This window comes from Pediculus humanus, genomic scaffold, assembly GCF_000006295.1.
Source record: "Pediculus humanus corporis 1103172107387 genomic scaffold, whole genome shotgun sequence".
In the NCBI taxonomy this organism is placed as follows: domain Eukaryota; kingdom Metazoa; phylum Arthropoda; class Insecta; order Psocodea; family Pediculidae; genus Pediculus; species Pediculus humanus.
Window position 1 is genome coordinate 50,791 of NW_002987013.1, and position 26,999 is coordinate 77,789.

The window sequence follows — 26,999 nt, forward strand, 5'->3', positions numbered from 1 at the left end:
AAGTCAACAAATGGTTTGACATCCAAAAAATAAAATACCTATAACTTCATATAAACTAGGGCCTTTGTACCATTTAGAAAGTAATTCTTGCTTTGATTTTTCAACTAGGTTTTCACCTGCCAACCCACTGCACGGTACGTAAGTAACATCGCAGTCTCTGTAACCAGCTTGTTTTAAAAAAACTCCTAATTTTGAAGAAATCTCTTTAAATCTGTCTTCATTCCAATCAACGGTGTCCAATTTATTAACTACTACCGCAAGCTGAGAAACCCCTGCATGTGCACAACATTTAATTTTGAAAATAACACATTTGAATTTATGATTCTTTTAAATTAAAAATTATTTTACCTAAAGATCTAACAAGTAAAGCATGCTCTCTTGTCTGACCACCACTTTCAAATCCCGTTTCAAATTCTCCCCGAGTAGCATCTACAACTAAAACTGCAACATCAGCTTGTGTAGCACCTGTGATCATATTAGGTATAAAATCTTTGTGACCTGGAGCATCTAAAAGATTGACAATTTTTGTCTTTGTTTCGAATTTTGACTGTCCAACATCCATCGTTATTCCTCTTGATCTACAATTATTATTAATTTGTCAGATAAACAAAAAAAAATACAAGATTCCTTTTGTATTATTGTGTTTACCTTTCCTCTCCGGTTTCATCCAAAATCCAAGCATATACAAAAGATTGTTTTCCTATTTTTCTACTCTCTTGTTCATATTTGTGCAACGTTTTCTTATTAACTTGACCGAGAGCATATAAAAGGTGTCCCATTAAAGTGCTTTTACCGGCATCAACGTGGCCAATCACCACCATATGAAGTACTTCTTTAGAATCTCCTCTTTCTTTTTTAAACTGGAGTTCAACATCGACATTTTTATTTTCCCGATTAGACACGTTTGACCTGTCAAAAAATGTACAATGTAATTACATTACGCAAAGGGTAAAAGAATAAAATTGAAAAAAAAAAAAAAAAACTTACTTGGATGAAATGACTTTTTCCGTGACTCCAACTTTATTTAATTCTTCTGGATCATTCGGTGAAGCTCTTCCGCTTGCGGGACTTTGACTTTTTAAACAATTGTAGTTCAAGTTTGGTTTTATTATATCCGTTATTTCAAAACCTTTTGTTTGAGTTCCAGATGAGACAATTGTAATTAAAGGCACTTCCGGTTCAGAATTTTTAACTTCTTCATTTTTCGTCAATGGTGGTTTTTGGTTAGCAGCAATTTTGAAACCTGTTTGCCAATATTGTAATTCATTTCGGAGTCGGACGAGTAATTTTAATACAATAAAATAAAAAAAATATATCGATAAAAAAAAATTTACAATGGATGGCCCGAAAGCAATCAATCAAAAGTAATCAATGCAAAAGCAATAAGCTCGAGTTTTTATATATTTTAATTTATTAATTTTATTATTATTATTATTAGCTTAATCGTAGATAAATCATTAAGCAATCATATTGGACGACTGACAAAATAAAAAAAAAAAAAAACAAACAAATAATAATAATAGCGATTATTAGTTACATGACATAAATAATTCTTAGCTTATTAAAGATTTTAAATGGTGCAAAACTTGAGTCAATTTATTTTAATTAAAATATTATGATATTTGAAATAATTTTCCTTTAAAATCAATAAAAAATGCTTTTAAAAAAAAACCATGATTATTTTATAAAATAGTTCAACAAAAAAATAAAAAACCGAACGGGGGGGGGGGGGGGGAAAAAAAGACACCCCAATAATATTATTTATACATTTTTATCTGACACTTAAAAATAAAAAGAAATAAAATTTTTATTATTATTATTTTCGAACAGAAATCATAAATATAAAAACTGAATAAAATATTAACCCGGTAATCTAAAAACATTTAAAAAAAAAAAAAAAATTTCTAATAAATTAAAAATAATTAGAAAATGAGCCATAATAAAGTTTTTTTATGCCCTTTCAATTACTTATAATAATTAAACAATATAAATCTCACCCTAAGACTCATTTTCTTCTAAGATATTTGAGTATAATGTCATCGGGAGACGGAGTAGAAAAATCGAATTGAACCACTTTTGATGAGGGTAAAAAGTTTTCATTTTTCACAACGTTTACATAATTACTTTTCCATTTCCTACATAATATTTTTCCAAAAGGAGATGAAATTTTTTTATTTAATTCCAAATCAATATTATTAAAAAATTTATATGAGTCTAAACTCGAATCGAAAATAATATCTTCAAAGGCAGGGCATTCTTTATTCGTACTAGTGGAAGAATTTAAATATTTTTCACTCGATTCAGGAGTGAGTAATGGTTCTGATTCAAAAACAACCTCAGATTTGGATCGAAATGTATGCTTGGATTGAGATTCAAATTTAAGAGCAGAAGATAAATCAATCAAACACTTATTTTCGCCATTTTCAGGATTTTTTTTCCGTAATTTAGGTATTACAAAGGTTGGCTTGATTTCAACATTTACTTGTGATGGATCATCAGTTGAATTCTTCTTATTTAAAAAATTCTTTGAAAACTGTTCCAAAGTTAAGGTATTGTCCTCATGACAATTCTGTTCACTTAGCTGTGTTTTGTCATTGCTAACGGTAGATTTTTGATGTTGTTCCATTAATGCTTGTAACGATGAAAAATTATTAGATACTTCTCCATCAGAAATTTTTAAATCAACTACCCCTCTTTCAATTTCATTTATTTTACTATTTTTTAATTTAGGGATAACAAACTTTTTAACTGAATTCCCCGGGCCGTCCCCCCCTCCTGAAAATAATCCGCTCGAACAACTTGGTTCAAACATAAAGGCTGTTTTAACATCTTCATCTTACCTTATACATTTGTTTGGAAAAACCGGAGAAACACATGAAAAGAAAAAAAAATATTCATTGAACATATTTATATACACATACACAATTTTTTTTCAACTTGCATAATAGTTAAGAAAATTAAATTATAAAAGTTAATAATACTTTTAAAATACTAAAAAGAATTATTTTTATCTCTAAAATTTTAAAGTGATATTGTTATCTAAAAAGCGAGTTACTTGAATAAGTAAAAAAAAAAAAGCAGATTTTATATTTTCAAAAGGAAAACTTAGTATTAGAAATATTATTTTTAAATTCCCTTTAAAATGGTATTTACCTGTAACTGTGTTTTTAATTTTGGACTCCTTTTTCGGGAGAGATTCACCTGAAATGAGTAACACTCTTTTTTATATATGTTTAAATAAGAAACAAAATTTAACTAAAAAACTATTAGTAAACAATATTTTTTTTTTTTTTTTTTTCAATTAAAAAACATTTTTTTAATAAATAAATAAAACGCTACAAACCAAGTGTTAAATTCCCTGATGAATCGTTTAAAATATGATCTAGTGACTTTTGAATATCATAATTATATTTTAGTACAACTTTTTCTATAACAGATTGCGGAAACATGTCACCAATAACATTTTGTATATCATCAATACACATTCCAAGCTTATCTTCGTCTACCATGCTTTTGTTAGAATCATTATGTCCTTTTGATCGCTCTTCACCGAGTAAATTAGGTTCATCTTCTTCCGGAATATAATTATCTTCGTTTATAAATGCTGATATTTGAGTTCGATTTGTTCTATCGTAAAGAAACCTAGCCTCACTGGGTGAAATGCAATGGTCATCTTCGACAGAATGTCCATAAACATCGTCAAATCCTTCATATTCTAAATAAAAAAAAAAAAAATTAATGAAAATAAATAATTAATAAAAATATAATATATTATAAATATTAGTTTTACCTTCAGAATAATTCATAGACCTGATATTTCGGTGGCGAGACATTTTAAGTTTTTAGTTTCATGAAGAATAATAAATAAATATTGTATTTTATTAAAACGTATTCAAATATTCGTCGATTACACAATTCACCACAGAGTAAGAAAACATTTTATTTATCGTCCCTTAGATAAGGATACTTATTATTATTATTATTATTATTATTATAAAAGTGTTATTTTTGTTTTTTTCATTATTTCATATTTTAAATTCAGATAAATTTATTTATAACAGAGTTATTTTCTAGCATTTTTTTCACGTTTAAATGTATCTACGTATTAAAAGAAAAAATTATTATTATATTTTTTATAAAAATTATTGAAGCCGAATTGAAGCCTGAAAAAGTTTTTAACCTAAAGTTTGCTCATGTTTTAAAATTCAATATTTTCTCTTACAGTTTTTATATTTATTAAAATGAGTTATAGAAACATAGCTTTTTTTCGTACATTTCTTCCAAATAGTAAAAATGAATTTTTCAAAAGCACTTATATCACAAATTTTTCACATATCATAAGTAAGTAAGGCAAAATTCTGAAAATAACACTAAAAATGTAAGCATTATAAATTTATATCCCCCTTTATATATATTTTTATATTTATTATTCCACAGTTTTTAAAATATGTAAAGTTTTTTAAAAAAATATCAAATTATGTATAAAAACTTTTTTTTTTTAAGGTAAAAATCTTTATTCATTAGAAACTTTAAAACTTGATTCATTTAGAGAATTTCGTACAAATTTATCAAAAACACTTAATAATCCAGACTTGTTTAAAGCTGAAATGAAAAATAAATGTGAAGAAGGATCTTATGGAATGATATTTGAAAATGATTTAAAATGCATGATTAGTATAACAAAAACTAATGAAGATGTAGAATTGTTCAAAAACATGTTGCAAAAGTAAGTTCAGTCATTATTTATTTTTAAATTAAAGAAATAATAAGTGAAATGGAAATGAAACAACAAAAAAAAAAAAAAATTACTTGATATGACTTAAATTTTTGGTTTTAATAGATATTGTTCGCAGACAAGAGTGGTTCAATACAGCCATTATAAAATTGGTCCTGAAATTGCAAGATTATTTTATACATTAAATAAACCTCAAGATGCTTTAGAACTTTTAAAAAATCAAGAAATCAATGTTTTATTTAACAATTTCCAAACAAATTTTATTTTAGCTAATTTATTATATGACAGAGAAATGTATCAAGATGTTACTGAAATTTTTTATTTCGTTATCGAAAAACAATACCATGGAAAAAAATATTATCCTTCAATCACAAATTTGTTCTTTGCAGCAAATTACAAATTAGTAAATTTTTATATAATTTTTTTAAGAATCATTGTCAACCTTAATCAAATTTTTAATGAAAACTTGAATTTAAAGTAATAATTTGTTTTTTAACTTTAGAATACTCCTGAATCTTTCAAAGATGCTGTAAATGTATATAACAACATGGAAAAGTGCAAATTTAAATGTCCAGAAAGAAGCATAGCATTACTTTGTTGTTTAGCTTTAAAACAAAAACAGCCACACTTTGTTATTGATGTTTTAAACAATAACAAACCAAATTCAATCTTCATTAATATAAAAGTATAATATTTAATTATATTAACTTTTTTTTTAAAAAGTATTCTTTCGATACTTAAATTGTTAAATGAAAATATAATTTTCAGATTTTAGCATTCACAGATATAAAAGACTTTCAAAGTGTTTTGAGTATTTTAAAAACTATATTGTATGCAGATGTTCCAAAATATGCTTTACCATTTTATGTTATGGATGAAACATTAAATTATGTAGAAGCTGCAATTGAGAAAAGTGATAGTGCATATAAAAAATTCCAAAAATTAAAACAAGAGTTGTTGGCTCATAATTTGGTAAAAACAGAGGTAAGAAATTAAATATTTTTTTGTTTTTTATTTAAAAAAAGATAACTTGTAATTATTGGTTTTAGGAGTTAGAAAATACTTTGTTGGAAAAAATTGATTTAACTTCAGTAGTAAATAATCCGGTCAAAAAAAAATTTCGCTAAAAATATTTTTATTTTATCAGTTTAAAAAAACAAATATTTAAATTTAGATCTACTTAAAAATAAATTCAGTTTTTTTAAAAAGTTTATAAAATGTTTAAATTCTTTACCTAACTAATTGATTTCATATTAAAGTTTGAAGTATAATTTTTTTTTTATTTTCTTAAAAATTTTTATTCGATTGAATAGTAGACAATATTTAGAAATAAAATATTTGGTAAGAGCAATCAATCTGACAAAGAAAATTGTAATGTTAATATCAAGAAAAAAAACTTGAAATGGATATTTTTAAGATGTGCTTTATTATTATCTTTTTCGATTAAGTTTATAAAAAATAGTTTTGAAAATATTTTCAATGTTATTTTAAAAATGAAAATTTACAATTATGTCAGTGACTATTTTGAGCTCATATAAACATTGAGTAAATTTATAGTTTGCTTGGTTTATTTCAAAACACATTGTAAATAGATTAGAAAGAGAATAATTTTTAGAATTTTTAAATAGCTGTTGACTTTCATAAGAAATAAACAATCATAATTTTTGTTAATATGCAATTTCGGGTAAAAACATGCTTTTATAAAAATTCAGCCAAAAATAAAAAAAAGGATATATTCACTTACTACAAAAAATTATTTAATTTAATTAAATAAATAGTTTAAATTAATTTTTATTTTTATTAATATAAAATTTTTAAAACATAACAAGAATAATTATTTAAACTTTTTGTAAATATATAAAAAAAAAAAAACTATAAAAACTATAAATACAATGGTAAATTAATAACAATGTAAGTTTTGAGTAAATAAATGCAATCAGTGTCATCTTTAAGAAACAAAATTTTTTTTTTTTTTTTTAAATTATGTTTATTGATAAAATTTAAAATTATTTAGTTATTTTAGGTGCTGAATATAAGGCCTGAATCATTTGTTCTTCTGAGAAAAACTTTAAATAAATTAATGATTCAATTAATTGACGTTTGGAATTCCCTATAAAATGATTCCTTAAAAACGAAGGAAAACCTCTGAAAGCATCACCCATTATATACAATGGAATTCGAAAAGTACCCAAAACTTCATTTCCATAATCACATGCTTTATTCATTTTAGATTCTATTTCTAACATTTTTTCTTCTGTGACTTCAGTTGCATAAAAATGATAAACACGTTCATTTTTTTCATCGACATGAGCAAACATGATATCAGATTCTAATATTGATCCATCATTTTCATTCCAATTAAGTTCTTCCTTTAATTCTCTATGTAATGCACTTAAAGGAGTTTCTCCTTTGTCTACTATTCCACCAGGGAAACCTATATAACCATCAAATCTCATTTGCATCTAAAATAAAAAAATAAAAATTAATATTTTAGTCGCCAAATAAAAAGAAAAAATTTATCGATAAAAAGTTTCATTTATAATTTATTAGACATCTTGTAATCAACAGATAATCAAATTCTTATCTTAAACGCCTACTTTTTCTTTCAATGTTATTCAAAAAAAAAAAAAAAGATTTAATCAATAATAAATAAAAAGTAAATAAAAATTTATTAAATTACTATTTCATGAATAGTAAAAAAAAAAAAATAGTTTATGTAAATAACTTACCAAAATAATTGCTTTCTTTTCAAAATTTTCAAAAAGAGAATTTGTTTTTGAATAAATCATAACATGAGAACAATGTACAAATTCAGTGTATCTTTTATCTCCTGGATTAATTTTCTTGTATTCTGAAGATTTATCCTCTCGACCTTGATTTAACGTTTTATTAATTATTTCTCCCCAATTAGAAATTTCTTCGTACATTTTAAAATTAATTTTCCGTTACTTTATAACTCACAGTTGAAGATAATTACTACTACTACTGAGCTTTTACAATTAACATAACACAATTGCCAACTTAATTAATTTTTTTTTCCCGGCAATATTGAAATTTTCTCGAAAAAGTAAGACGACGACGACGACGACGACGATGTTTAATTTTTTTTTTTTTTTTTTAATTATAAAAACAAATAATACGAATTTTTATTAACTGTTATATATAAATCGTCAATTTATAATAATTTAAACAAAATAAATTGATTTGTTTTTAACAAATAAAAAATTAGTCTTTTTAAACTTTTTCTTTCTTGGAGCAGAAGGTGAGTCGCAAAATAAATATTTAAAAATTTATTTAAGATTAAAACTTTGATAAAAAAAAAAAAAACACAATTTGTTCTAGAAAAAAAAGAAATATCAATTTCATTTTGTATTTTTTTTTTTACTTTTTTAAAAGTTTTATATATATATGAAAATCTTTTAATTTTATTATACCTTCGAATAAGTGTTAAAATAATATTTTCAAAAGTGTATTTTTAATTTTTTTTTTTTTTTTCAGCTTTCAACAATTTTTTAAAGTTAGTTATGCATGTATCAAGTTCAACCATACCCAAAGAAGGTTTTGAAGATATAAATAAATTATATGCATTTAAAAAAATTGATAAAAATGATAATATCTATAAAAATTACACTCATTGTAGTCACGCCATGATTTACGCTACGACTTCCACTAAATCTTTACAAATTTACGATCGAAAAGCAATTATTTTGGTAAGATTTTATTGCGTTTATCAAAAACGGAAAAAAATAATATATAAATATATTTTTTTTAGATGCAAATGAGATTTGATGGATTATTAGGATTTCCAGGTGGGGGTGTAGATGATGGTGAATCACCAACGGAAGCTGTCAATAGGGAATTAAGAGAAGAAGTAGGTTGGATTGAAGATGTTGGTCCTGTCATGGATTCTCATTATCAATTTACACATGTCGACGAATATAATAAATTAGTTTTACATTTTTATGCAATCGAAGTTAGCGAAACTAAAATATTCGATATAGAAAAAAATTCATATAGGGCAAAAGATTTCGGTGAAGAAGTTTTAGGAAATTTTAGGGTTCCTTTATATACAATGTCAGATTCTTACAGGGGTTTACCAGCTTTTTTAAAAAATAGTTTTGTAGGAAATGCTAAAACTCAACTTATTGAATCTTTAATTAATCTTAAAATATTACCCGCGGAAAATGTATTTCAAGCTTTGCTAACTCAATCAAATCAATAATTTTTATAAAAAAATAATTATTATAATAGGAATTAGTTAAGTTTTTAAATAAATAATTTTTTTTATTTATTATTTTGTAATAAGTTTATTTTTGTAGTAGTTTGTTAAAAAAATGTCCACACACACACACACACACACACATAGCCATAGTAAGTTTTTTAGTTTTTTTTTTAATTTTTTAATTTTTTAATATTTTATAATTTTAATTTTTTAAATTATATTCTTTAAAAAAAAATATTTATCACATATAAGAAAGTTTTAATGGTTTTTTTGAACAATTTAAAAAAAATTTTTTCTTATTTTTAAATTTATGTATAAAAAAATTAAAATCGGATTCAAGAAGTTGATTCTTTACCAGAGCGCGTTCAGATTCCAGTTTGTGTCATGGCGGCGTCCAAAGTTGTTTACGTGAGTGGTTCCAGAATGATTAAATCCAAGGTATTTTAATTAAAATATTATTTATATTTAAACAATATTAAGAAAAATATAAAACGTATTGTAATTATTTAATTTCGATTGTTATTTAACGATAATATTTCGTTAATTTTTTCTAAATTCAAACGATAAATATGTCGAGTTTATAATAATAATAATTAAATTACAGAAAAAAAAAAAAAATGTCTGGAGTTTAACGAGCTTTTATTGCTTCTTCTTCTTCTTCTTATGTTTAATGGAGATTAACATTTTATTGGTTTCAAAATTTTATGTAGTTGAATTTCTTTTTCTTTGTCGTAAAAGAATTTGTGTAAGAAAAAGTTAAATTTAAAAAAAAAATTCTCATTTAATTTAATAATATATATATATTTAGTCATTATATGTAATTTTCACGCGGTTTTTATACATACATATAAATAATAATAATGATTTTATCAATGTGTGAAATGTGTAAAATTATATTTAATCAGTTACAGTTATAGTTTTTTATATAAAAAATTATATTTAAATACAAATACTGTAAAAAAATTGTTATTTTGATCAAGTATTTGTTATTAAATGAATTTTTTTTTTTTTTTAATTAATTAGTGTTACATATAATTAGTGATCTGTTTTAATAGTATATATATTATTTAAATAAATAATTTAAGATTATTTAAACAAAAAGTAAGAAAAAACATGTAAATATAATTTTTATAAATTTTATCTTTTTTTTTCTTGCATTTGATAATGCATGGTAAAATTAATGAGATGGCATTTATTTTTAAATATTACATTTTTGTAAAAATCAAAAGGGCATTATTTAATTTAGTATAAATATTTTAACTAATAAATGTAAAAAAAAAAATTCCAGGTATTTTTTTTTGAATGCCAACTCATTATAAAAAAAAAGTTGATTCGTTGTGAATTACAATAGAATGACTATATATATAGCCTAAGGGTGTTTTCACACTAGAATTTACTGGAGAACGTGCAATATTTCTATCTCTCTCTCTCTCTCTCTTTCTCTCTTTCTATTTAAATTAATTAATATTAATTAATAGAAGAAGTAAGGGTAAAAAAAAAAAAAAAATAATAATTAAAAAAAATTTTTATTACGATGTGTGATAATTCGTTAAATAATTTCGATTCAAATTTTATTATTATTATTATTATCAACGCCACATCTTATTAACGGTTTTTTTTTAAAGAATTAATAAATTTTTTTTTTTTTTCCAGTTAATTTTTTTTATTAGTTAAATAAATCGAAGTCGGAAATAAATAAATTTTTTTATGTGATAAACATTACGAGTTTGCTCTAATGTGATAATAAAAAAAAACATTTTTTTCATAATGATGTAAACTTGTTGGGTTGTTTTTAAATGGAAACGCAAACATTTTTTTATTATTATTAATATTTTAGAAGTTTTATTCGAATAAAAAAAAAAAAAATTTGTTTTTCGTTCCTGTTGTAACTAATAATAATAATAATAATAATAAGAAATGAAATTTTTTGAAATGAAAGGGAAAAAAAAATAAGGGTGATATTGATATGATATACATGAATCATATAATTGAACACATTGGAAATTTTTATTAAAAAAAAAAAATTATGAAATACATATGTCGTATAAAAAAAATTTTAATTTAATATCAATTTATTATTATTATTATTATTATTATTACGAGTTTCATCATTAGAATTTTTTTTAATCAAAAATAGAAAGTGAAGTTTTAAAAAAACCATAAAATCTTAAATTCAAGCATATGTAATAGAAAATAAGAAGAAGAAAAAAATTTTAAAAACTAAAAAAACTTGTTTGTTCAAATCATGTTTTTTTTTTTTTTTTTTTTTTAATAAAAAATTTTTTAAATTGTTTTTTTATGTTCTAAACAGAAAACTACGGGAAAACTTTTTTTTTTTTTTTTTTTTGATTATGAATATTTTTAATCGTGGATTTATTTCCTCATTAAAAATAATTTTAATTAATTTTTTTTTATTTTTTCAGATGAGTTAAATGAAATAGAGTTTCCACAACAATCATCTTTTAAAAAGGGGAAAAAAGAGTCTTATTTATGACATGAAAATAATTATGTGAATAATATAAACATGGCAAATAGTAAAAGAATTCATAATACTCATAAAAAATGGCACTTTTTTTATCCGCCGATACATATCATTTTTTTAATAATAATTTTATTAAGTCATCAAATATTAAGTTACGTCATTTTGGTGCCAGATAATATATCGGAAGGAAGCATTATTTTTAATGCCGCACTCACAAAATTACATAAAAATAGAATTTATTCGTTAAATACTCATAAAAATGGATATTTTGTAAAAAAATTATTAGGAGTCGATAGAACGTCTGGAGAAGTTTTCATTAAAGAAAAATTAGACTGTCAAGGAATATGGTATCCAAATTTATTTACTCTTTACGTGGATTCTTTCCCGGAAAAATTACCCGAAAAAAATTCTAAAAAAAAAAATGAAGATTTTCAATCATTGATAAATAGTATTAAAAATATGAGATTTGAAAATGGGTACGAAAATAAAAGGCATAAAAGAAATGTGAACGGTGTTAAATATTATTCGATGCCATTGAGAATTTTTATTTATGGAAAAAGTTGCAACGAAGATGAAATAATTAATAATTCTCCGACAACAATTAATACAATTGATAAAGAATTGTTGTAAGTACATTTTTTTTTTTAAAATTAATTGCGTGTGAGAAAATTTTCCTCCTTAACGTATCTTCATAAACTTTGTAATTTTAGATATTCGGAAGCGAAAAATTGGATTAGTGAATCTTTAGCATCGTTTGCCATGCCAAGCGAATCCGAATACAGCAAAATATGCCTTAAAAAAAGTCAATTCGTCAACAGCATTTCATCATTTTTACCCAAAACAATTTTATCGGGTAAGAATCGAGTAATATTTTTCTAAATTTATTTACGTATTTCAAAAATTAAATTATTTATTAATTAATTAATTAATTTATTTATTAGGAGTATGCGAAATAAAATACGTGAACGTCGACGATCCAAGATTTACCGTTGAAACTTCTGCTGGAGATTTGGTTGCAACTCATGATTTTTGCATTTTGGAACCTATTTGGAAAATCACAATTTTCCTAAATCTTAATTGTTTCGGGAGTTCGGGTAAAGCATAATTAACATCTTAATAGTGTTTAAAAAAAGTTTTTTTTTAAAAAATATTTATTTATTTATTTTTGTTTAATCAGGGTTTTTAAACTCTATGGATCATCGTTTAAAGATAATTTATCATCACGAACAATTAAATGATACCGAAGTAGCTCATAGAGTAAGAAGAGAATTAAAAAATCAGAGTCCCTATTTTGATCAAGCACTCTACGTGGCGAGTGTCATAGAAGAAAAAGCTCCCGGAATACCAGTCATAACTCTCAGAGCTAAAGATCCGGAAAATTCGTCAATAACGTATTCAATGTCGTCGCTAATTGATTCTAGATCACAAGTATTTGAAAATGATTTCATGAGTTTTTCAAAGTACAAAATTTTAGATAATGTTTAATAAATAAATTTTTTTATTATATTACAGGGAATGTTTGATATTGATGAAACGACTGGAATGGTAACTACTTCGGTCAAATTAGACAGAGAATTATTTGATCTTCATTATTTTCGTGTCGTGGCAGCAGATGATAGTTTTCCTCCTCGAAGTGGCACCACGACACTTCAAATAAACGTTATTGATGCTAATGATCACGCTCCCGTTTTTGAAAGCGATTCATACGAAGCTGCTGTTCGAGAGGGTGTGGCTATCGGTACTATCGTCATAACCGTTCGAGCGACAGATCAGGACATTAATAAAAATGCCGAGGTATTAATTAAAACTATGAATTTTTTTTGAAGAGAAAAAAAAAAAGAAAGAAATATTATATTTGAAAACTATTAAATTTTTCGTAGATTGTGTATTCATTTAAAGATCCCGACGAAGAATTTAATATTGATGGGAAAACGGGAGTAGTAACTACGAGGAAAGCCTTAGATCGAGAAGTAACTGCAAATTATGCTTTGACCGTGATAGCTTCAGATAGTCCACCTGTAGGAGAACGCAAAACTGCAACTGCTCTATTAAATGTCAGAGTTTTGGACGATAACGACAATTATCCGCAATTTACAGAACGTACATATACTGTCAGTGTACCGGAAGACATGGACGCAAGTCTTAGTCCTGTTATAGCTACCGTTAAGTAAGTGTATTCAGGCACCATTGGAAAAAAAAATTTTAAATGAACGTTTACTACAGTACGGTTGAAACGTGATTAATTATTATTGTTATTTTTTTTTTATTAGGGCAACAGATGCAGACGAAGGAAAAAATGCAGCGATTCGGTATGTTATAATTGGTGGTAATACTCAAGCACAATTTTTAATTGATAGCCTCACGGGAGATGTTATTTTGGCAAAACCCTTAGATTACGAAGTTTTAAAAAGCTACAGATTGGTTATTCGGGCTCAAGGTAAAGAAATTTCATTTCTTTATTTAAAATTATTTACGTCAATCGTACCAACCTTATTAAAATGAAAATTTTTTTTTTCCATTAAACAGATGGAGGAAATCCGAGTAAATCAAATACTACTCAACTGTTGGTAAACGTGAAGGATGTCAACGATAATGAACCTAGATTTTATAGTACTTTATTTCAAGAATCCGTTCTCGAAAGTGTACCTGTAGGATACAGTATTGTAAAGGTAAAAAAAGTCATTTGTCTATTATTATTACTATTTTAAAATGTTTTGGAAATTTAAAAAAATTTTTTTTCAGCGGTAAAGAATCATGATTTTAATTTGAAATTTCATTTTTTTCTTTTTTAGGTTCAAGCATATGATTCGGATGAGGGTGCTAACGTTGCGTTAAAATATTCTTTGAGCGAAAGAGATGAATTTGGAACGCCAACAAATGAACTTCCCCTGACGATTGATTCCGTTTCAGGTTGGATTCAAACTACTAAACCTCTTGATCGAGAAATGACCAGTAAATATCAATTTCAGGTATGTGCCTTTACCTTTTTGTCTTTGTATACAATTTACAATTTTATATTTAAATTATATTTTTATGACAAATTTTTGTTCAATTATTATTATTATTTTGAAGGTGATCGTTGAAGATGGAGGAGAGCCTCCAAAGAGTGCCACTGCCAACGTAATCATCAACGTACAGGACGTCAATGATAACGACCCCGTATTTAATCCTAAAATATACGAGGTCGTCGTATCTGAGCAAGATCCACCCGGGACTTTAGTTGCAAGTGTAACCGCCACTGATCCCGATGAAAACTCGAGGTGAATTTTCCTTTAGTAATTAAAAATATAAAAAAAAAATTTTACTTTAACAAAGATGTTGTATTTTAGGCTTCATTATGAAATAACAAATGGAAATGTTCGAGGAAGGTTTAGTATCACATCACAAAATAATCGGGGCCTTGTGGCAATTGCGCATCCACTAGATTATCGACAAGATAAAAGGTATATACTAACGGTTAGCGCGACTGATACGGGGGGAAGGTCTGATATAGCCACCGTCTACGTCAATGTAACTGATGCTAATAATTATTCTCCTGTTTTTGAAAACGCTCCCTACACTGCTCAAGTTTTCGAAGATGCTCCAGTTGGTACAACTGTAAGTAATTCCCCGATTTTAGAACTTTTTTTTTAAAAGTAAGGTAAAGGTAGTTGTTATTTAAAAAAAAAAAATATTTTTAGGTGTTAGTTGTTCAGGCATCCGATGGAGATGTCGGTCAAAATGCTCAAATAACGTATTCATTAACATCCGGTGCTGAATTTTCCGTTGACAGCTTTAGTATAAATCCACAAACCGGTGCTGTTGTAACGACAAAGCTTTTGGATAGAGAAACCGTTTCTAGTTATTTGTTAACAGTTACAGCAAGAGATGGGGGTAAGAATTGTATTTTAAAGTTAACAATCAATCCATTCAAAATTAAATATTAATTTAAATTTTTTTATTTTATTTTAGGCGTTCCATCTTTGTCTGATACGACAGATGTTGAAATCACAGTTAAAGACGTTAATGATAATTCTCCTGTTTTTTCAAGTGCAACATACTCGGGTGTTATTTCTGAAGATGCTTTAGTGGGAACATCAGTTCTTCAAGTCCAAGCTACTGATATTGATTCCGGATTAAACGGTAGAATCAGGTAATTAAACCTTAAAGAAAAACCTTAATCGATGTTAGAAAATATTAGAATAATTTCAAAATGCTTAAATAATTTACAGGTATGCATTTAATCCTCCAGGAAGTAGTGGTGCCGTAGATAATTCATTTGTTATCGATCCAACTTTGGGAGTTATAAGAACTTCGAAAAATTTGGATCGCGAAAGTGTTCCTTTTTACTCTTTAAAAGTTTACGCCATTGATAGAGGAACTCCTTCCCTATACAGTGTAGTAAGTGTAATCATAGTAATTGATAAAATGTTTATTGTTGTTATAAACAATAATATATATTATAAACATTTAATTTAAAGGCAGATGTAAACATTAAAATAGAAGATGTTAATGATTCCCCACCAGTATTCGAGTCTGAAAAAATTGTGTTTTACATACCGGAAAATAGTCCCATAGGTTCCACAGTGGGTGAGGTGAGGGCAAAAGATCCCGATGAAGGAGTAAACGCTATAATTCAATATTCGATAATAGGTAACTTTTATAAAGCGACTGATAATATTGTTAACGGATAAATAAAATATTTAATGAAATAATTCATCAGGTGGAGAAGATTCCAGCAGTTTTTCTTTGGTAACGAGGCCGGGTTGGGATAAAGCAGAAATTTTAACTACCGTGGATTTAGATTATGAAAGTCCAAGGAAAAAATATGAAATGGTCATTCGAGCGGCGAGTCCACCCTTGAGAAACGATGTTAAAGTGGAAATTTTAGTTACGGACGTAAATGATAATGCACCTGTTTTAAAAGATTTTCAGGTACGGAAAAATATTTTTTTCCCATTTTCAAATGAATATATTTATATAATTTTCAAATTTTTTTTTTTTTTTATTTAGATTATTTTCAATAATTTTCGCGGATGTTTTTCGAATGGCGTCGTCGGAACGATTCCAGCTTTTGATGCTGACGTTTCCGATGACCTTCATTATCATATATTATCTGGAAACAATGCAAATTTAGTTATGTTAAACGAAAGCACTGGAAAAATAACTCTTTCTCCTCAATTAAATACAAATGTTCCAAAGTTGGCAAGCATGGAAGTTCTAGTATCCGGTTCGTACTACTTTTAGTTTTAACGATACAATTATTAGACTGATGATGATTTTCTTTAACTGATTTTCCTTTCTCATATTTGTTACAGATGGAATAAATGAAGTTAAAGCAACCATGAGCCTTTTCGTGAGACTCATAACGGAAGAAATGCTTTTCAATTCCGTGACGGTTCGTTTGGCTGACATGACGGAAAAAGCATTTCTTTCACCTCTTTTAGGTTTTTTCGTAGATGCGTTAGCAGCCGTAATACCCTGTCCGAGGGAATATATATACCTGTTTAGCATTCAGGTAATTATTTTATAAACTTTTAAACTTTTTAAAAATTTAAACAAAAAACAATTGTTTTTTTTTTCTCTCTCTCTCACTAGGACGAAGTTGACATGGAATCAAAAATATTAAAAGTTAGTTTTTCGGCTAGGAGACCTGACGTGACAGGAGAAGAATTTTATTCATCACAATTTCTAGAAGAAAGAGTTTATTTAAATCGAGCTATTCTTGCTCGACTTTCCACCGTTCAAATTTTACCTTTCAACGATAATCTATGCGTAAAAGAGCCTTGTTTGAATTACGAACAATGCTTGACCGTGTTGAAATTTGGAAATGCTTCTGGATTTATATCGAGCGACTCGGTTCTTTTTAGACCGATTTATCCCGTATCAACATTTACTTGTCAATGTCCTCACGGTTTCACCGGTAAGTTGTATAGACAAAAAATTTTTTTTCCTATCATAAGAGTTTAAAATGTAAGTAAAAAATTGATATTTCTTGATTCGTAGGCTCTCGAGAACATTATCTTTGCGATACGGAGGTTGATTTGTGCTATTCTAATCCTTGTCAAAATGGAGCCACTTGCATGCGAAAAGAAGGAGGATATTCATGCGTCTGTAAAAAAGGATTTACAGGTATCTTAAAATCACCGTTTAAAAAATTATTATTATTATTACTAATTTAGTAAAGGTTAAGAGGTTATACAAAATTTTATTTTTAAGGTTTATACTGTGAAATAGATTCACATTCACAATCTTGTCAATCTGGTTTTTGTGGAAAAGGAGTATGTTCACCTTCTTCTGGTAATGACAAAGGTTTCGAGTGTCATTGCTTAGGAAGTGAAAATCATTCATCTAAAACTTATCTCGGAAACAATAGAAATAAACCCAATAACAAATATCCACTTAATGAAATAGATTATAACGATTTTTGTGAACTCAGATCTCGTGGATTTTCAAAAAGTTCATTTTTAACTTTTCCTTCTTTAAAACAAAGGCATAGACTTCATATTAAATTTCGGTTGGTGGATTTAAAATAAACTTCGGTGGTTTTGTAATTTTAATTTTTTTTTTTTATTAATTAATTTTTAAATATTATTTAATGTAGGTTTGCTACTCAGTCGCAAAACGGATTGTTATTGTACAATGGTCGATACAATGAAAAACACGATTTTATTGCTTTAGAAATAATGAACGGTTCCGTACAATTTTCTTTTTCACTGGGAACTAATATATCAAGAACTGTAGCTCGAGTTCCCGGAGGAGTCAGCGATGGAAAATGGCATACCGTTACATTGTTCTATTTGAATAAGGTCGGGTTTTGTTTCATTTTTTTTTTTTTTTATTTAAAAATTGTTATAAAAAACAATTTGAATTTTATTATAGACGGCCACGATAAGTTTGGATGATTGCGATGTAAAATTAGCACTCAAAAAAGGATCCATATTGGGAGAAAAATGGGCGTGCGCCAATTCCACAACTCAAATTCTTTCCACGAAATGTGCTATTTTTACAGAAACTTGTCATAGATTTTTAGATTTGACGGGGCCCTTACAACTTGGTGGCCTCCCCAGTTTACCGACTAATTTTCAAGTTCAAAATAAAGATTTCGATGGTTGCATATCGGATCTTTACATCGATCACAAATTTATTGATCTTAACAGGTAGTTTTTTGCTACGATGTTACAAAAAAAAAAAAATTTATTGATTATTTAAATACTTAAATGTTGTTTAGCTTTGTCGCTGATAATGGTACAACTGCAGGATGCCATCATAAGAAAGATTTTTGTTCGTCGAATCCTTGTAAAAACGGAGGAAAATGTAAAGAAGAATGGGGTACATTTTTGTGCGAATGTAAAGAAGGACACGGAGGAAAAGATTGTTCCCAATGTAAATATTAGAGTATTATTAAAAAAAAATTTTTTTGATGTAAAATTTAATAAAAAAAAATTATTTTAATATTATGTACGTAGCGATTCAATCTTCTTGGAGATTCAGAGGGGATGGGATTTTGTCTTACAATCCATTATTACGACCCATTCAATTACCTTGGATAAATTCATTAAGTGTAAAAACATTACAAAAAGATGCTTTCCTTATGAGTATTCAAGTTGGACAAAATAGTTCTGCCACGATGGCGGTTGGTATTATATTTTTTTTCAAAATGTTTCATGTAACATATTAATAAACATAAAAAAAATGTATATATATTTTTTTTCAATAGTTAAAAAATGGTTATTTGGATTATTATTACAACGGAGAATCAATTAATCTCGGTCACGGTATCATTAACGATGGTCTATGGCATCACATTGAAGTAAAATGGATGTCAAATGATGTTTGGTTGAGTTTAGATTACGGTCAAAGAGAAATAACGAAAACATTCAATGTTAAAGTTCAAGGTCTTTACGTAAATAAAATTTTGGTTGGCGGACCTGATGAAAGCTACCTAAGTCTTAATTCTGATTTTGGATATTTTGACGGTTGCATACAGGTATTGAAAATGAAATATTTTATTTTTTTCCACTAACCAAATCCTGTTTAAAATTATATACATATATACATTTTTTTTTTTTTAGGATATAAAGGTGGGAAATCAACAAACTTCCCTTCAAAGACCTACCGTAAAGAAAAATGTATCCGAAGGATGTAGTTCGACTGCAACGTGTCCCGAAGCTAAATGTCCCGCACACAGCGATTGCAAGGAATACTGGGAACATTCTTCCTGTTCTTGTCACTTAGGTTGGGTTGGATTAAGTTGTTCGGATGTATGCGAGTATGATCCTTGTGAAAATCGAGGTCGTTGCGTTCACGATTCTTCATTTTCCAAGGGTTATCTCTGCTCCTGCGATTCAGATGAATATTCCGGTAAGGAAAAAGAGTCGAAGAAAATATTTAATGATTTTTGTGGGGGGAAGCAAAAAACATAGAAAACGTTAATTTACATTTATAGGAGAGTATTGCGAAACAAAAGTCGATCAACCATGTCCTAGTTCTTGGTGGGGTTATCCCGTGTGTGGTCCTTGTCAGTGTAATGTCGAATCAGGTTACAATCCAGAATGCAACAAGACGACTGGAGAATGTTATTGTAAAGTAAGTTTAATTTAAAATTAGGGGAATCCCTTTTATTCTTCAAGTACATTTTATTATTTCACTCTTTCTTTTTCATTATATCATACGAATACAAATTTATTATTTAATTTCAATTAGGAAAATCATTTTCAACCCTCGGGATCAAAAAAATGTTTGCCTTGCGAATGTTACCTCGCTGGATCGTTTACTCCCAAATGCGACACTCTTAACGGTCAATGTGAATGCCGACCTGGTGTCATAGGTCGACGATGTGACAGTTGTTCAAATCCATATGCGGAAGTTACTTTAAACGGATGCGAAGGTTCGTTTTTTTTGGCGCCGAAAATTTTTTTTTTTTTTTTCTTTTCAATTTTTCTTATTTTGACTTTATGATCATCTACCACAGTGGTGTACGACGGCTGTCCCAAAAGTTTTAGTTTTGGTCTTTGGTGGGATAGAACAACGTTCGGAGAAGTGGCCACCGCCAGTTGTCCTGTTGGATCCGTTGGAAAGGCAAAAAGATCTTGCAACGGAGACACTTCAGGTTGGGATGAACCTGATTTATTCAATTGCACATCAGATAAATTTGTTAGCTTGCATAAAGTGGTATGCTTTTCATTATTATTATTATTATTACTATTTTTAATCGAACAATTTTTTAATAAATAAATTTTTGGTATTCAGTTAAATCAGCTTAATAATCAAGAGCTCCATATTAATACGTTCGTTGCTGTTAAAATTGCTTCGGATTTATATGAAGCAACTAACATGACATCCGTTCTTCACGGCGTTGACGTTATGGTTGCACATCAACTAATTGAAAAATTAATTAATTACGAAAATACAATGTCTGGATTAAATTTAACACACAGTCAGGATAAAGATTACATAAGGGTTAGTCTCTCATAAAATTTTTTTCCTATATATATATATATATATATATTCTCTAAATATTATTTTATTTATTTATTTTTTTTTTGTTTAAATTTAGAACCTGGTATCTTCGGCTAACGTATTATTAGATCCTAAATATTCTAATCATTGGCAAACGGTAGAAAAATTAATTGATGAGGGGCCCGTTGATTTGGTGATGGATATTGAAAAATATTTATCGACTTTAACTTCCAGTCAGGGTGATATTTACACGAGTCCCTTTGAAATAGTCAAACCGAATATGGGTACTTATTATTTATTTAAATAAAATTTTGTCTTTTAAAAAATGATTAATTTTTTGGTTTTAATTCAAACCTTTAGTTCTTGGCCTTGACGTCATAACAACTTCGAGTGTTTTTGGCTACGAAGGTTCAGATAAAGAAAATCAAATCGGTGAAAAAGAAAAAGTTATTTTACCGGATACGTCACATTTTTTACATTCTTCTCTGGAGGTAATAAAAATTTGAACTTTAACCTATGTTTTTTAAGAAATATGCCAAAGTAAGTTTTTAATTTTTTTTTTTTTTTAGTTAAACATGGCGAGTTCGGTTTCTGATTTAGAAACGAAAACAAGTCCAACCGTGTCTTTTCCAAAATACAATAATTATCTTCAAGATTCGAAGAATTTCGATACTCATTCAAAAGTTATGATTCCTTTGCATATATTGGGAATCGAAAATGTTAAACAAGGTTTGTTGTCGAATCGGGAATCGGGAATCGAAAAAGAAAAAAAAAGAAGAAGAAGAAATTAATTAAAATTTTTTTTGTTGAAGGTGATTTACCGGATCTTAAAGCATCGGAAAGACGAGCCGTTTTCGGTTATGCATTTTATAAAGAAGCCGGAAATTTATTTCCCGAAGAATATGACGAAACAGTTACGAAACGTTGGGGAATTCAATTGAAAGTTGGATCTGCCGTTTTATCCTTTTCCACGTTGGTTCCTTACGAAACGGAATCAGAAGGTCAATATCGTCTCCTTTAATTTAATAAATGTTACTTTTCCTTTAAAAAAATTATTATTATTATTATTTTTTAGACGAAAATAAAAATGATGGAAATAATTTTATATATAAACCGTTAAGTGAAATAAGACTCGTATCTCCCATTCGAGTAAGATTATGGTTGGACAGCGAAAGACAACCGATAAAATCAAATCCTCAATGCGTTCATTGGACTACGGTTCGAGGGTAAAAATTTAATTTTATTTAAAATCATCTTTAAAAAAAAAAAATTATTGTTAATTAAAATTATATTTTAGAAAAGGAGAATGGTCCAGATCTGGTTGCCATACTGATTTACCAGAAGTAAATGATGATACTGAGCCTTATATTGTTAATTGCACCTGTTATCACTTGTCAACTTTTGCTGTTTTGCTTGACGTCATTGATCTCGAGGTAAATTTTTAATTTTTGATTGTTAATTTTTTATTTTCTTTCTTTTTTTTTTTTTTTTTACGGTATGTATGTCTTCTTTTGTAGTACATTCCTCAACCGACATTCTTAGAAGATTTAATGACTTACGTCGGATTCTCCGTATCGATATTTCTTCTTATAATCGCACTTTTAATACTTTCTTGCATACGAGGACGTCCGACCAATTCGAATTCCATTCATAAAAATATCGTTTTTTGCATATTGTGCGGAGAAATAATATATTTTGCCGCATTGAAATTTCGAAGTCTTTTACTCCAACAAGAGGTAAAAAAAAAATTTTCGGTTTAAAATCGACTCGCGAAAATGAAAAAATTAAAAAAAAAAAAAATCCATCGTTCAAAATTTAATTTACAGTTTCCGTGTAAAATGATTGCAATGTTCCTCCATTATTTTTGGCTATCATCTTTTTCTTGGACTCTTGTTGATTCGTTACACTTGTACAGAATGCTTACAGAGCTCAGAGATATCAATCATGGTCAAATGAGGTAAACATTTTTTTATAATGACGTCACCATCGTTCATTTTTTACTGTAAAACCCACGAATGACTAAATTTATTATTTATTTATACAGATTTTATTATTGTTTGGGCTACGGACTTCCGGCTATAATCGTCGGTTTATCCGTTGGCGTGAGAGCTGATCAATATGGAAATTTTTATTTCTGTTGGTTGTCCATATACGAATCAGTCGTTTGGAGTCTTGTCGGACCGATAACGTTTGTCGTCGTCATTACTATGATTATGTTAATGCTTTCCATAAGAGCAGCATTCACGTTAAAAAATCATATTCTCGGTTATGGAAATTTAAGGTAAAGTTTTCTGTTTATTTTTTATCGAATTGTTCTTACTCTAATCGTAAATTTTCTTTTTTTCAATAGAACATTGGTATGGGTGTCGGTGATATTTTTACCACTCCTTGGAATCGTATGGATATTTCTCATTTTAAACGTATCGGAACCTCTTGCGTTATTGCCTCATGCACTTTCCCTGGCGGTTATCATTCAAGCCGTCTATACTTTGGCAGGATTTTGTTTTGTTAATGCACGTGTCAGACGTAACCTTTACGTTTCCTTACTTAAATGCTGCGGTAAAGAAATTCCGAAAGACTTGGATTTAAGTATTGATGCTATAGGATCCTCATCGAACATTGCAAGCGATCGACCGACTAGTGCAGTAAGAAAATTTATGAATAATGTTCATATAGAAGAAAATGATGATGATACACAAAAATCTTTTTTTTTGATTTTCAGCGTTCGGCTCTAGCGTACAGAAATGCAGAAGTAAGCGTATCTACAAGAAGGAATATGGGTATATCAACATCATCGACAACTTCTAGAAGTACCGCTAAGACTTCGAGTAGTCCGTATCGTAGTGATACTCAATTGAGAGGAACTAATACCGACACAAGTACAAGCAACTATAATTCCACAAACGAACTTCCCAGCTTTATGAGGGGATATAAGAGTCCGGGAAAGATAAAAGAAGGTTAGCGGGTGGCGGTATCACCTTATTACTAATCAATTATATTATTTTTAATAATTTTTTTTTTTTTTTTACGTAGAAGGAAGGAATGCTCAAACCGATTCGGATTCTGATAATTCCGTAGATGGTAGAAGCCTAGAATTAGCATCTAGTCATAGCAGCGATGACGATGTTTCATCAAGACCTCACCGTTCGACAAGAAGTAAATTTAATAATAATAATAATAATAATTTTGTATTTCCGTTTTGGTATTTTCAAAAAAAAAAAAACGTTTCATTTTTTTCTTTCTTTTTCAAGATGGACCCATCAACACTAATTACATGCCGAACATATGCGAAGGAGGCGTCCCATCTCCACCAACATTAAACGTAATCAGTCAATCGGAATTATTTCCAAATTTGGCACCCCTGTATGCTCCTCGATGGTCAAGTCAAATTCCTCAATCTTATCTTCCGTCAAATAGTAAGTCGTTAAAATAAACGTAAATTGGTTTCCCCCCTCCCTCCCCAGTATATATCAAGTGTTGTTTCTTTAAATTTAAGTGAGCGAATTAAGAGATGATGAAACTTCACCGCAGCCATTGCCCAGACCCGATATCGATCCATTAAGCGAATATGATCCGCATAAACTTTCACATTTGGAACCTTCGCTGTACGAGAAAACAAATTCGTATCAAGTCAATTTGTCAACCGTGTACGAAAACGATAATAAAATGGATAATTACAATATGGACGTACCAGATCCCGAAGAAAAAGTTCATTTGGGTGAAAAATATCTTTTCCCATATACAGGTAATAATAATTTATTCGTTATAAATGATGAACATGAGAGTAAAACTTTATCGTTAATTAATGAATTAACCCTACGCAGCGGAAGAAGATCATTGCACGGTTCCCACATATTCTTCAAACAATTGTTTGCACAGCAGAGGAAGCAGCAGGGATTCCCCCAATTTAAGAAGCCATCGGGATTCTCCGAGCTATTCAGAATTTCGCGAATCCCCATCATCATCGTATTTTACAAAATCGAGAGATTCTCCGACATTCCACAAAGATGTTCATCAAAGAACGAATTCAAATAATTTACCACAAAAGGAAAACCAACCTTACACCTCTGTCGGATCTCATTATCCTTCCTCTTTGTCACTTCATCAGCGAAATACACCGACAAGAAATTCTCCACTTTTTCCAAAAAATTCTCATCTGGATACGGATGCTCAAGATTCCGAGTAAGCACGCACTTTTATTATTATTATTATTATTTTTTCTACTTTGACAAAACGCAAAGAATCAAATTTTCTTTTTTTTTTTCCTTTAATGCCCACCCACCCACCATCAACAGGGAGGTAAGAAGTCGTTGAAAAAAAAAAAAAAAAAACTTTATTTAGAAGAAATTTTTTTAAATTTTTATCACATAACAATTGATTTTTATATTTTATTTCAGGAAGGACATGAGTGAAACTCCGGTATGAAAATAATAATAATAATAATAATTGTAAACTCAAAATCATTCCTCATTGAAAAATTAAAATTTTGTGCAATTTTTTTAACGGTTGTGTATGTAAAATGTTTGAAAGATCTCATCATAACTGTAGATATACATTTTTTTTTTTTTCTTTATAAGCTTATTAACGTGCTTTACACTTAATTTATATATATATATAAATTTTGGCTTAAAATAATATAGAAAAAAACACAAAATGTCAATTATTATAGTAATTGTTCATAAGAAAGAAAGAGAAAGAGAAAGAGAAATTTTTTTTTTTTTTTAATTATTTGCCGGTGATAACTTGATAACACGCACGCCCACACACACACACACACGTGTGGGCGTGCGTGGATTATATTGGGGGACCACAAAATAATATCACAATCAGCGAATTGATAGTTTATAGGAAATTAACAGAAAGTTTATTTATTTATTTATTTTTTTTTTTACGGAGATAATAATCATTATTATTATTATTATTATTAATATTAAAGAGAGTAGAAATTAATTTTTTTAAAATAAAAAATAGATGAAATCATTATCCGTTGAAAAAAAAAAAAAAAAATTTCAAGACTGTTTTAACATAACTCTTATTATTATTATTATTATTATTACTATCATTTACCTAACACGTTTGCGTCCATTTTTTTATAATTATATATATATTTTGTGGAAAAATAAAAATATTAATAAGGAAATAATTAATATAAATAAATAATTAATTGATCTCTTTAATAAATCACTAAAATTAAAAACTTCATTTTTTTAATAAAAAAAAGACTCGATAAAATACTCAATTTTAATTGTAAATTGTTATTATTATTATTACGAATGAATAATAATAATAATAATAATTATGATAATCATAATAATAATAATACTAGTAGTAGTAATAATAAAACAGAAATTTTTTTTTTTTTTTTTATGGTTACATAAATAAAATTTATATTTTTGAAAAAAAAAAAAAAATATCGCATAAATAAGACTTAAAAGAAACATTCCCAGTGAATCGATTTTTAAAATAAATTACATAACATAATCAAGTTTATTAAAAAAAACGTAATAAAATAGTATTAATAATGATAATAATGATAATAATAATATGTATAATTGACACACTCAAATCAAATTTAAAAAAAAAAAAATTTTTTTATAATTTTTGTCGTTTTTTTTTTTTTATACAAATCAATTTTATTTTTACTTTTTTTTTGAAATGTACAAAAAATTTCTCTTTATCATCATTATTATTATTATCATTATTATTATCATTATCGATAAATGTTATTTATGTTCCTCTTTCGTAAAAAAAAATAATAATAATAAAAAAACCACACGACACACTGTACATATTACAACAAAAAATTCACATAATTGCTGTAAAATGTCAAATATTTTTTATTATTATTATTATTTTCATTTTCGATAATAATAATAATAATATTTTTAAAAATTTTTTTCACATATAGATTAATAATAATAAAAAAAAAAAAAAAAGTGTCCTTTGTTAAGGGTGAAAAAAAGGAAAAAAAGGAAAAGGCCTTTTTAAATTATATATAAATTTAATATTAAAAAAAAATTTTTTTATCACGTATCATCATCATCATCATCATCATCATCATTATCATCCTCATAGTATTTGTCATTTAAGTAATAGGTAGTGACTTAAGTTTAAATACA

At 27.4% G+C, this 26,999-nt stretch overlaps 5 protein-coding genes across 5 annotated transcripts in view; 3 read left to right on the forward strand and 2 right to left on the reverse strand.

Annotated features, from left to right (window-relative positions):
- Phum_PHUM040510 (uncharacterized protein) overlaps positions 1 to 821 on the reverse strand; it is a gene marked incomplete at both ends in the record, with an annotated part of 1,748 nt that extends 927 nt beyond the window's left edge. The window contains 3 exons of the mRNA XM_002423110.1: positions 9 to 272; positions 349 to 578; positions 649 to 821. Coding sequence (XP_002423155.1) covers positions 9 to 272; positions 349 to 578; positions 649 to 821 — 667 coding nt within the window. The remainder of the gene's footprint in view (positions 1 to 8; positions 273 to 348; positions 579 to 648) is intronic.
- Positions 822 to 4,241: 3,420 nt separating this feature from the next.
- Positions 4,242 to 6,343, forward strand: Phum_PHUM040620 (uncharacterized protein; the record flags this gene model as incomplete). The annotated part of the gene is made up of 8 exons (XM_002423111.1): positions 4,242 to 4,341; positions 4,525 to 4,726; positions 4,841 to 5,039; positions 5,238 to 5,375; positions 5,504 to 5,719; positions 5,785 to 5,829; positions 6,052 to 6,111; positions 6,293 to 6,343. 8 exons carry the CDS (start codon positions 4,242 to 4,244, stop codon positions 6,341 to 6,343), a joined length of 1,011 nt encoding a protein of 336 aa, XP_002423156.1.
- A 477-nt stretch (positions 6,344 to 6,820) lies between these two features.
- Positions 6,821 to 7,662, reverse strand: Phum_PHUM040630 (Nucleoside diphosphate-linked moiety X motif, putative; the record flags this gene model as incomplete). The annotated part of the gene is made up of 3 exons (XM_002423112.1): positions 6,821 to 6,845; positions 6,869 to 7,169; positions 7,461 to 7,662. The coding sequence occupies 3 exons, from the start codon at positions 7,660 to 7,662 to the stop codon at positions 6,821 to 6,823; spliced, it is 528 nt and encodes a 175-aa protein (XP_002423157.1).
- A 597-nt stretch (positions 7,663 to 8,259) lies between these two features.
- On the forward strand, positions 8,260 to 8,957 carry Phum_PHUM040640 (Nucleoside diphosphate-linked moiety X motif, putative; the record flags this gene model as incomplete). Its single annotated transcript, XM_002423113.1, has 2 exons — positions 8,260 to 8,445; positions 8,508 to 8,957. The coding sequence occupies 2 exons, from the start codon at positions 8,260 to 8,262 to the stop codon at positions 8,955 to 8,957; spliced, it is 636 nt and encodes a 211-aa protein (XP_002423158.1).
- A 2,524-nt stretch (positions 8,958 to 11,481) lies between these two features.
- Phum_PHUM040650 (class D atypical G-protein coupled receptor GPRstn1, putative) lies at positions 11,482 to 25,066 on the forward strand (the record flags this gene model as incomplete). Its single annotated transcript, XM_002423114.1, has 47 exons — positions 11,482 to 12,065; positions 12,105 to 12,292; positions 12,384 to 12,533; positions 12,617 to 12,867; positions 12,952 to 13,233; positions 13,320 to 13,606; positions 13,710 to 13,876; positions 13,966 to 14,108; positions 14,232 to 14,408; positions 14,512 to 14,699; positions 14,769 to 15,036; positions 15,120 to 15,321; positions 15,418 to 15,571; positions 15,651 to 15,823; positions 15,904 to 16,071; positions 16,142 to 16,353; positions 16,432 to 16,648; positions 16,737 to 16,936; positions 17,017 to 17,341; positions 17,425 to 17,550; positions 17,638 to 17,730; positions 17,833 to 17,935; positions 18,023 to 18,227; positions 18,301 to 18,578; positions 18,650 to 18,804; positions 18,888 to 19,054; positions 19,139 to 19,408; positions 19,494 to 19,782; positions 19,868 to 20,007; positions 20,125 to 20,308; positions 20,393 to 20,592; positions 20,671 to 20,880; positions 20,978 to 21,164; positions 21,241 to 21,371; positions 21,450 to 21,609; positions 21,693 to 21,881; positions 21,956 to 22,106; positions 22,178 to 22,313; positions 22,398 to 22,616; positions 22,707 to 22,837; positions 22,925 to 23,161; positions 23,231 to 23,520; positions 23,616 to 23,837; positions 23,914 to 24,036; positions 24,132 to 24,296; positions 24,377 to 24,625; positions 24,705 to 25,066. The coding sequence occupies 47 exons, from the start codon at positions 11,482 to 11,484 to the stop codon at positions 25,064 to 25,066; spliced, it is 9,708 nt and encodes a 3,235-aa protein (XP_002423159.1).
- Between the last annotated feature and the right edge of the window lie 1,933 nt (positions 25,067 to 26,999).